At 44.3% G+C, this 11,037-nt stretch overlaps 1 protein-coding gene across 2 annotated transcripts in view; it reads left to right on the top strand.

Annotated features, from left to right (window-relative positions):
- Positions 1-675: 675 nt before the first annotated feature.
- map2k7 (mitogen-activated protein kinase kinase 7) overlaps positions 676-11,037 on the top strand; it is a 53,462-nt gene continuing 43,100 nt past the window's right edge. For both annotated transcript variants that reach the window (XM_060898882.1, XM_060898881.1), the window contains exon 1: positions 676-849. In XM_060898882.1, coding sequence (XP_060754865.1) covers positions 705-849 — 145 coding nt within the window. In that variant the 5' untranslated portion in view covers positions 676-704. The remainder of the gene's footprint in view (positions 850-11,037) is intronic.

Below are 11,037 nucleotides of genomic sequence, written 5' to 3'. Positions count from 1 at the left end.
AGCAGAATGAGGCAATCGTCGTCATCCGAAGAGTCCATATTGTTGTATTACTCGGTCAAAGTAGAACAGACGCAACACGTGAACATCCAAGCATGAAGTTTAATGGCCCAGGGTCCGGTTCTTCACGTGAACGTGTAGCGTGCAGCGTGAACCTTCTATGGCCCAGCAGCCTTAGCTTATCAATGAACACACTCGTCACTCGACGAGTTTCACGTCTTTACGACGGATACTTAAACGTGTGTTAGGTATTATTGTTGCAGTCTAAGCAGTCATTGTAGCAGCTAGATGAGCGAGAACCGAAAGGGTCTGTGCCATAAACCGTCATTTCTGTACGGCGTTGCTAATGTGTCGTTACTGTTGTTATCTCTCCCTCTGCTCGCCCTGTAAATGCCCCACGTCGCTGGATAGCGAAGGTGTTTTCTGCATCTCGCTCCTTTTTCTTGTATGTTCTCCGTTTGTCGCCTTCCTCGCATTCAAACCAATTCGAGCCGAAGTCTGCTACATGTCCAAAATGGTGGTCGCGTTTACGAAGGTCACGTGACTGAAAAGGGTCCAGATGGACCCCACTTGGTAGGATGAAGGTTAATGTGACACTGCACCCTGGTGTTGCTCTGGCTGTAGTACCGGTTTCCACCGCTGGGTGGTGTGTGAGAGTCAGAGAGAGTGTGAGTGAGTGAGTGGAGTTTCTGCGGAGAGACGCTCCGATGGTGCTGAATTTTTCCAAGATGTCGTCGCTGGAACAGAGACTCTCCCGAATCGAGGAGAAACTGAAGCAGGAAAATAACGAACCTCGCCGACGGATCGACCTCAACATCGACATGAGCCCGCAGCGTTCGCGCCCGAGGCCCAGTAAGTGCCTGCGGATGTTTCTGAGGAGTTTAGCGGAGAGACAGGAGCGAGCCTTGGGCACAAGCTAACATGCTAACTGGCGAGCTACATAAACAAAACACCAAGCGCTCAGTATCCGCGCTGAGCTCCGGTCTAAACGCTTGACAGCCTGTCGGACAATCAGGCAGATGTTTATTCAGTGTGTGTACGAATAGAAAATGCGAATATAATTTATTAAACCCTTTATTCTGTCAAGATAGTGAATTTGTAATGTCTTGTTTACTGTAAAGCTAAGCTAGCAGAGGCCCTTGTCCCTAATCAGTCGACAAGACATGGCTAGCTGTAGCTAATTTATACATTCTGACGAGTTGCTTTTTGTTTTACAAAATAAAAAAGTATTTTGCTTGGGTAAACCTAGTCATGTTTACAAAGAAATGTGTGGTAGCTTTCCAAATTTGAGCTCGCTGAAGGGAGCTTGTTAGCATAACTCATAATTAGCCGTCTAACATGAGCTAACATGCTAACGTTAATGGCAGGGTCTGTTCTGCTGGATACAGAGCTCACAAATAATCCGAATTACACTTTCTCTTTCTCTTTCTCTCTAGAAACCAAATACAGGTGACCAAGTAAAACTATGGACGGTCGGTTTATACAAATCACACACACACACGTCAATTATGGAGGTGTCATGTTCACACTGGTCGCTGTTTCGCAATAAAACCTGTGCCAATCCGAAACATAGCTATTCAGTTACAGGTTTCACACCTTCTACCGCTGATCCGGATCCGGAGAGCAGCCCAGACTTCCCTCTCCCCAGCCAGCTCTTCCAGGGGAATACCGAGGCATTCCCAGGCCAGCCGAGAGATATTAGGAGTGTTCACACGGCACATATTTGCACCGATGTATTTTGTTGCGATATATCTTACACCGGTGCAAATTTTGTGGAGCGTTCACACATCACAACCCTGCTTACTAGAGAGAAGCGTGTTAGCCCCACTTGCGTTCACACGGCAGTTTTTGCGACCGTGCTATAGACCCTTTTCACTCACGTGACCTTCGTAAACGCGACCGCCATTTTGGACATGAAGAAATAACGGTTTATGGCACAGAGCCTTTCGGTTCTCGCTCATCTAGCTGCTACAATGATTGTTTAGACTGCAACAATAATACCTAACGCACATTTAAGTATCCGTCGTAAAGACGTGAAACTCGTCGAGTGACGAGTGTGTTCATTGATAAGCTAACACAATCTAAAGGCCTCTGCATGCTCTTGCGACAAGGCTTTCGCAGATAGCTTTTCGCAGACAGTTGTAATTTATCGTTGAGCGGGGAGTATAGGCGTGCGCAATGTTATTCACCGCCACAACGCAAGGGGGTGCGAAGTCGCTAGGAGTAGTTGGTGGGTGTGGTTAGTGGAGTGTTTATCCTCCGGTTACTTATAATGACTAGAACTTTTTTTTTTTTTTAATAATGACTAGAACTGGAGTCGTATAGATGTACGTACTTCCTCAATCAACTGCTCTTCATGCTGCTCCATCTTCGCTCGTGTTTTTAAAAATGCCGGTCGTGAAAACAAAACAAACCGGGAAAGTAGGGAAGCGGAAGTGCGTGTACAGCGGATGTAGAGTGGACCAATCAGAGCCCTCTTGTCTGCGAGGCTTCTGCGGTGGTCACAATTTTTGGGAGGTGCGCGCAGAGCGTCTGCGAAGGTGGGGGGGCTACGCAGACACCGTCTGCGACACCATCTGCGAGGACTGGGTTGTCAGCATAAATTGGCCTTAAAAGTAGACATACCATCATACTGCCCTGGCGCTGTGTACAGTTTACCTTCTATGGTTTGTGCACTCACTATTTGCCATTACTTTCTCCAACCCAGTGTTTGAACTATGCCGATATTTTCGGGGGGTCCCTTTTTTCCCTTGGGGGGGGGGGGAGCTTGCGCTTGTCTCAGAGCGCGGATCTCCAAACACATGAGAAGCCTATCTTACGCACATATCACGCGGACTCCACACACGCATCACGTCTGAAGTCATAACTCATCAGGGGAAATCGTATCCGCGTTGGCATGTTCAAAAAACAACCTCGCGTCAACAATGATACCACACGCAAGGAAAAAAAAAAAAACAGTCAGGCTACTCAACACATCTGATCCACAGCAGCACCAAAGCATCACTGGAAATCATGTCAACAACCAATCTTCCATTTCAACACGCGTCAACAAACAAATGGCACCACAAACATGAACGAATCGGTCAGGCTACCGATTCCAAACCCACAGCAGACGAATAATTAAATGCATCTTACCTTAAAGCAGAATCGACCACAAAGGAAGTGTGTTGGCACACTTCCTTTCTACTAGTTTGTCCCCCCAACCTGGCAGCAGCAGTCGTTGTCATATCGGTTTATTTTATCTTTGATGTAAACACAACACTTCGGATATGCAAATGCTTCCCGTTACACACGATTGCTATGTCAATAAACATCATTTTGCCAATATTTTAGAGACCATCCATCTTCTCCGTCGGTCAGCATCTGTCGGGATCCGATAAAATGATAAATCTTGCCTTGTGTGTTGATGGTTACTACATCCAGGTGCACAACAATATAATGGCATGATGGAAGTCTTGCTGAAAGTAAAAACTTTCTTTGATGGCTATATTCCTTTCGATGCTTCGCCGTCGTTCCTCGTTGTTGGCTGTGGTAGACTACTGGTAGTTCATGTCCAAAATGGCGGCCGCGTTTGTCGTGACGTCACGTGGGAAGGGTCTATACGATAGTAATAATGCGGAAATGAAATATGCGCATGCGTGAAAATGCACTTCCTTTTCCCGGTTGTCATGGCATCACCAAGCGCCGGGAAAACAACGTGGATGAAGACACCAGTGTTGCTGCTGACGTTTTCCAGCCCAAAATATGTTCAAATCCGTCAAAATGCACTTAAAACCGCCCAATCTGGCAACACTGGAAGACACGCAGTTCTGTCGTTGTTGATTTTCGCCATTTTGGAAGCGCAAAATACCAGGATACAAATTATGCAATGCCCATATGTAGTCAACTCTCCTCACGCGTAGCGAGTCGACCCCCGTAGCGTTCAGACGTCCCATTTTATATCGGTGCTGCCCCGCAAACTAGCATTTACTCCGGAGTAAATTTCTTAAACCACCTCCTGAGCAGGGTTAGATTTGCACCGGTTTAAGCAGCTTTCAGGGGCTACACTGGTATAACTTTGTACCGTGTGAACGCTCTGCCGGGGCAGCCCCGGTGCTACACCGGAGTAAAAGTTGCCGTGTGAACACCCCTATAATCTCTCCAGCGTGTCCTGGGTCTGCCCCGGGGTCTCCTCTCGGTGCAGCATACCCAGAAACCCTCCCTTAGGAGGCATCCAAGGTGCCCGAACCACCTCAACTGACTCCTTTCGATGTAGAGGAGCAGTGAGTCTTTCCTGAATGACCAAGCTTCTCAGCATGCCCTTGTGGAATAATCCCTTCTTCATCTACACACTTTGTTCCTTGTTTAATTGCAGTCAGGTTTTGGAGACCCTGTTCACACTTGGCAGTTCGATGCGTATCAGGATTATAGCCTGGATACGGACCGTAGACGTAAAAATGTAAACGTCGGGATCAGACAACGTGATATTCTGTCTTTCGTGATGATCGCCGTGTCAGATTAGGAAATCATAGTGCTGTGTCTTGATCAGGAGACTGCGAGTTTGAGCCTGACCAATCATCATTCGTGTCTTTGTGGGTCGAGAAATTGTCAATCATGGCTATTATCGTAGATGTTGACAAACTAGGTGAGAAAATACAAAAAATTCTGACATGCTAGACTTTTTGTCGTGGAGCGTCCCAGACAGTGTCCTTTGATTGTGTCACATGACGACAAGGCTCGTTCCTGATGTTTATATCCGGGCCCGACATTAGAAATTTGTCGACTATGATAAAATTGGGCTGAATTCATGTGGTGTCTTCCCGGCATCATTGTCACTGCCAAACCTGATCCGGGCTTGAGGCAAACCATGTTTGGTTGACTTGGACAGAATTGCAGTAGTTGGGTGGCTGGTTCCTTTCTGCACACTCGTGTACACACGTTCACACCTATGGGCAATTTAGAGTAGCCATTTAACCTAACCGCATGCCTTTGGACTGTGGAGGAAACCCACGCAAACATGGCGAGAACATGCAAACTCAGAAAGGCCCCCGTCGGTCACTGGGCTTGAACCCAGAACCTTCTTGCTATGAGGCGACAGTGCTAACCACTGCATCAGCATGCCACCTCCTTCCTGGCATAAGACATTTAAAGCAGATTTTACATGTAATTGTTTTCATTAACATTTGTAGCAGGATTGAAAACTGATCTCGGTGTCATCTATAACCTGCAAGTCATCGAACATTTAATCAGTTGTTGTATACAAAATATGGTTTCACCATCTTCAGCATTTCTATCCCAAAGTTTTTGTTGTATAAACAGAGGTTTGGTTTGTGTTTGAGTGCATTCTCATTACCAGTTGAAACTGGGGTCTGAATCTGCATTCACGTATGACCTCTTCATGAGGCCAGAGAGGTCGTTTATCTCCAACTTCCCTTCATCAAACTGGATAACTTGAATTCCACCAGTTGATTAGTGTGTTTTGTTTAAGTTGGCTTGGACAAGGTGCTGATGAGGTTGTGGCGAGATCAGGTGTCGAAACCGTCAGCATTAGGAACATGTATATCTCCAGTGTTTCCCGCAGAAAATTGCTTAGTCAAGGTGGTGAGTCTTCGGTGGGCATCACGCGCGGCACGGATAGTGGTCCGGGGGGGGTTGTCGGGCCGTAACGCATCACACGTTGCACAGATAGTCCGGGGGGGTAGTAGTACTACAATAATAACAAAGCTGTGTAGAACTGTAAAATAGGTATTTATTGAAATTAAATGTCACAACTACTTACAAAAACTGAGGTAAAATGGTTTCCTGGCCAATAAAAGTGCTCATAAAAAAAGTGCTCAACAGCCATAATTTATATTGCCTACCTTAATACATTTATATTAGGCCTACTTATATTAGCACATGAACATTATATAGCATTAGGCTATATAATTATATTATTATATTATCTTTCTTATATTAGTACATGAAAATTAAATTTCACTGTAACAGTGCAAATGCACCGTTTAGATGAGCAGTTACAAATACAACTTACCTTCTTATTCCACCGACGATAATGGCAACGTCTCGACTTTCCCGCTGAACCGTTGAATTTAAAATTAAAATGTTTGTAAATATGGCCTCGAGGACATATGGCGTAGTAATATATCCAACCACTAGGTGCCGCAGTTTAGTCTAGCTGTCAGTCCCTGCGCTGAAATGCATTACCACTTCGGTTTTTTTTTTTTTGGACGCATTTTTTTTTTTCTTGGAACCTTGCTAGGGCGGGCGGTCGAGTTACCCAGGGCGGCCACCTTGCCTGGAAAGTGCTGGGGGAAACACTGATCTCACAAGCTGTGTGTCAAATGTCTGATAGATAGATTAACCCCCCACACACACACCAAATTCAGTCTTGCCAATTTGCACCCATGACCTAACAATCCCCAACAAACCATGGAGCATTTAGCAAACACATGCTTCCTTCAAGAAACATGAAACCAGACTGTACATCGTTTCCAAATTGCCGTTGATGTGTCACAGAGCAACATAGAGGAAAGCACTACCTGCCCTCTTCCACATACATGAACTCACTGATGGCCACATTGCCTAATGCCCCTCTGATTGACCGGGGGAAAGAGTAGTGCCTTCCCTCCTACCCTAAGGCCCTGTCCACACGGCAACGGATTCAGGTGAATCTGATAAAATTGTTTATCGTTTCGGCCTGGTGTCCACATGGCACCGCCGTTTTGGGTGCCCCAAAACAAAGTCTTTTGAGAACGGGTTCCAGAGTGAAAAAATCTGGCAACGGAGCCGTTGCGAAGTCGTCTGGATGAGTAGAACGGATTTGTTTACGATGATGTCACAACCACATGTGCTTCACGCCGGGTAGAAGTGTAACGAACTCGATGCGAGTTGTCAACAAATCCTATAACTTGGTTCATGAAACGCGCTTACAAAATATTTTCACTGTGAATATTTATTGTGTAATGGTGCAAAGTGAGAGAGTGAGAGAATAGCCCTTAGGGCAGAGTCAATCCCGCCAGCAAAAATAGGGAAAAAAAAGGAGCGATCTCACCTCTTCAGATGTTGGTTTAAGTCCGACAACACATTCCTCAAAAAGGGCGTAGAAGAACAAAGTAATCCATCACCGTGTAACATTCAATTTATTCCGGACCATTAAAGAATTCTGGAGGATATCAGAATGTTGGCGTACCGGCTTCCATCTACCCCCGTTCATTCCTCTTTCCGTGTCTCCATTCAAAAAACGAACACGTGATTTAAAGGGACTATATCCATAGGATAGGGAGTGAGAAAGTGTGTGCGTGTGACAGTGACAGGGATAGTCACTGTGCGCATGCGCAGTTATGCGCATGCGTCTACTTCTGTTGTTCTGGTGTCTCCGATGGGGCCGTCTTACAGCGCACGTAGAGGTGTGGCATGTGTATTGCATCGTTTTCAGCAAGCGTTGCTTTGCCATATGAACCTGATATTTTACTGATCCGTTGCCCATGTGGACGCGATATTTAAAAAAAAAAAAAAAAATCTCGTTGCCGTTGTCGTGTGGATGTAGCCTAAGAACACAGTCAGTTTTGCTCTCTTGATGGTTGTCGCATTGTCTTTATTCAGACTTGTGATCTCCCAACAATAGGGCTAACGCTGTTCTGTTGAGACAGTCAGGAGCAGTGTCTGGTCCATTTTGTCATCCATTATGGTCAAGAATTCCAACTTTCACAAGAAGAGGCTATTTGACAGACGACCAAAGTGATGTGCAGGTGGGGTGATTTCTGAAAATGGTGCCACGACTCCGGTGCAGCAGAGCAGATGAAATGCTTTTGGTTACGTCACATATGGAATACCATTCAAGTGCTCTTCAAAGCTCATTGATATCATCATGCACCAAAGGACTGATAGAAACTGGTACCAGAAAGTATGGCTCGTCAACAAGACATGGCAAATAGCAAGATCCTAATAGTTGTATCCATCTCCATGTACGATACGGAATCCTGACCTGCTCACAGTAACTGGCACTCCACTTGCTGTGTTATTGTGAGCCTGGAATAGCCAGGTACCATTTCAAGCAAGTATACCAGTACTCAATCCTTGACTTGCAAGTGACGTCAAAGCAAAATAGAAACCCAGATGTCGGCCATGTTGGTGGATATACAAATGTGGGATCAAGCGACATTCCATACAAAACATAGTCACGTGTGCGCAACTCTCTTTGTGCTTCCACTGCTTTAAGGGTTGTTTTACAATCAGGTTGCGCGAGCTAAAAATCACATTTAACACTTATTATCTTCAATATCAAAAGGCTTGACTAAACAAACTTGGTTGTTTATTGTAGCCCTGTGATAGCTCTATTTACCATGCAAAAAAAATTTGGTGATAACGTTATTTTTGGTGAATGTATGGCAATATATGTCATATTTAGCAAAATTACTCGTGTCGTTTAGAAAAAGTGCTTTTTTTGACCACAGGTAGCTCCAAAAGGGATGCACTTAAATCATTCTTTATACCATAAAACACATATTTGGTTCCATATCATTGGAAACGTAGTTAAGTTTTAATGTTGAATGCCAGTAAGTTTTCAGACTATTTTGATCAAATTAGTATGTAATTGTAGGGCTGCACAATTAATCGAATTTAATCGAAAATCGCGATTTTGGCTGCCACGATTAAATTAAATGAAAATCGCGATTTATTTCCATTTAAAATGCGAGCTCTGCTGCATATCTGATCAAGCACTTTTTGACCAGTACTCCGCCAAACCATTAGGGGGCGAACCGACGCATGTAAGGTTTCATTACTCCGCCTAAATAAGCAAGCAAGCCAAGTGCGCAGAGCTTCAGTGCAGCGGTATCCAGTGTTGCCAGATTGGGTGGTTTTAAGTGCATTTTGGCGGATTTGAACATATTTTGGGCCGGAAAACATCAGCACTGTCTGGCAACACTGGCGGTATCTTCTTCAAGGGGTGATGGCGTGAGAGTAGGTAACAGATTGAGCGTATTTAGCACTGGAGGCAATGCTGTGACCTGCCTTCGCTCATGTTTAAAGCCAGAGCATGTTGATAGGCTGGTCTTTCTAGCTAAAAACTTGTAGGCCTCATTCAGTATAATGCTATGTAATTGTTGCAATTGAGTTTTCAGTTCCTTCATCCTTTGGTAATTTCTTGGATAAATTTCATTTATTTGTCATTTGGAAATCAGAATTTCTCTTTTAAATTTCATTCTGCACTGAAAGCTGTTCATATTGTTTGTTTGAATATAGTGAAATAAAATTTAAGTGATTTCCCTAACATCAAGAATAATCGTGATTAATAATCGCGATAACAATTTTGATCAAGATAATCGTGATTATCATTTTTTCCATAATCGTGCAGCCCTATGTAATTGTGTCAAAAAAATGTCCTCTCCGAGACAGCTAATTTTTCAATATAAAATAACATATCTAAAATGATTATTTTCATCCTAAAATGTGGTCAAGATATTGGGACATAAATATTAGAGACAACTAACACAAAGCTTACAGCCTTATATTTAAAAGCACTATGGAAGTAGTGGATTCTGAATTGTCAAAAAAAAAAAATGTCCTCTCCGAGAATCACTTCATTTGTTTCTCCCGTCTCATAGCAGATTACACAAAACTACCATACACACACGCGTCAAAAAATGACCTGAAATCTGTTCTTTAACTTGTCCTTCACTTAAAAACTGGTACAAGAACCAATTTGAATTTTGGACCCCTGTGACCCAAACTTTGTACCCTGATTGTAAAACAACCCTTAAGCATTCTTTTAGCTATGCCATATCATTGCTGTATATGGTTGTGGTCACGACGGTACTTGTGACCGTGGCACGTTCCAATTTTTTAGAATTCCGTCCGTGATTCGGAAAGAGGGCGAGGAAACTCTGAGGCTTAGTATGGAGAGGAGACGAGGGGATCGGGACACTTCATCCAATGACTGTTTCGTCCAATAGTTAAAACATTTTGTCCAAAGCCTTTTTCATATGCACTATCAATTATTTTATATTTCAGGTATTCCTGTGTTTCGCGAACGAAAGCCCTGCGAAAGCGCTTAAAGTTTTAACATGATTCAGCCAGCTTTAAAAATTAATAACTCGGCCAGGGGAGCTCACAGCAAAGCCAAACTTGACAGGCACCTTCCTCCAAGCCTCCCACTTTGAAAGAGCACGGTCTCAGGTCGGTAGGACCCCACCTCGGGCCGGGATTCGCGAATGAAGCCCCCGTGAGAGCGCTGCTCCGTGCCTGAAGGTTTAATATGATCAGCCGGAAACGTAGACATACAAGCGAGCAGACTGCAATGAGAAGGGAGTGAACTCATCCCAGGGTCAGCAAGTGGCACGGGCCTACATGGTTACCTCCCCCTTAGTACGCTCTTTAGTGTCAAAGCGCACGTACTATGGCACTCATTTGCTTTACAAAAATGTGTTTTGCTTCAGTCAAATTCCATTGAGAATTCCTCCTTTTTTTGAACAAATACTTGAAATATAAAATAATTGATGGTGCATGTGACAATGTCTTAACTGTTGGAGGAAATGGTCACTGGGCGAAATGACCTGTATTCGTACTCGATGGTTGGTAGAAGCGTCTTCAGAAAAGTCTAATTTTTTAAAATAATATGAGTCAAAACCACACATCCATTTACTCTTTGTATTGAATCTTCCCTGGACGGTTCAAATCGTGGTAATAATGAGGAAATTCAGCATTGTTTACAGACACGTTTTCAGCAGCTGCCATCCTAGTTGCTTTGTATATCCACCATCATGGCGGACGCTCATGACGTAGCACATTTTGATCGTGTGGTTGCAAGTCATCTATTGCCCCTTTTCCACCAAATCAGTTCCAGGGCTGGTTCGGGGCCAGTGTTTAGTTTGGAACCGGGTTTTCTGGTTCCACTGACAAAGAACTGGCTCTGGGGCCAGAAAAACCGGTTCCAGGCTAGCACCAACTCTCTGCTGGGCCAGAGGAAAAAACCGCTTACGTCAGCGGGGGGGGGCGGAGTTGTTAAGACCAACAACAATATCAAGACCGCGAAAGATCACCATTTTTAAGCGACGAGAAGCA

This window comes from Neoarius graeffei, chromosome 18 (assembly GCF_027579695.1).
Source record: "Neoarius graeffei isolate fNeoGra1 chromosome 18, fNeoGra1.pri, whole genome shotgun sequence".
Classification (NCBI taxonomy): Eukaryota; Metazoa; Chordata; class Actinopteri; order Siluriformes; family Ariidae; genus Neoarius; species Neoarius graeffei.
This window is presented reverse-complemented; position numbering and strand designations above follow the sequence as displayed.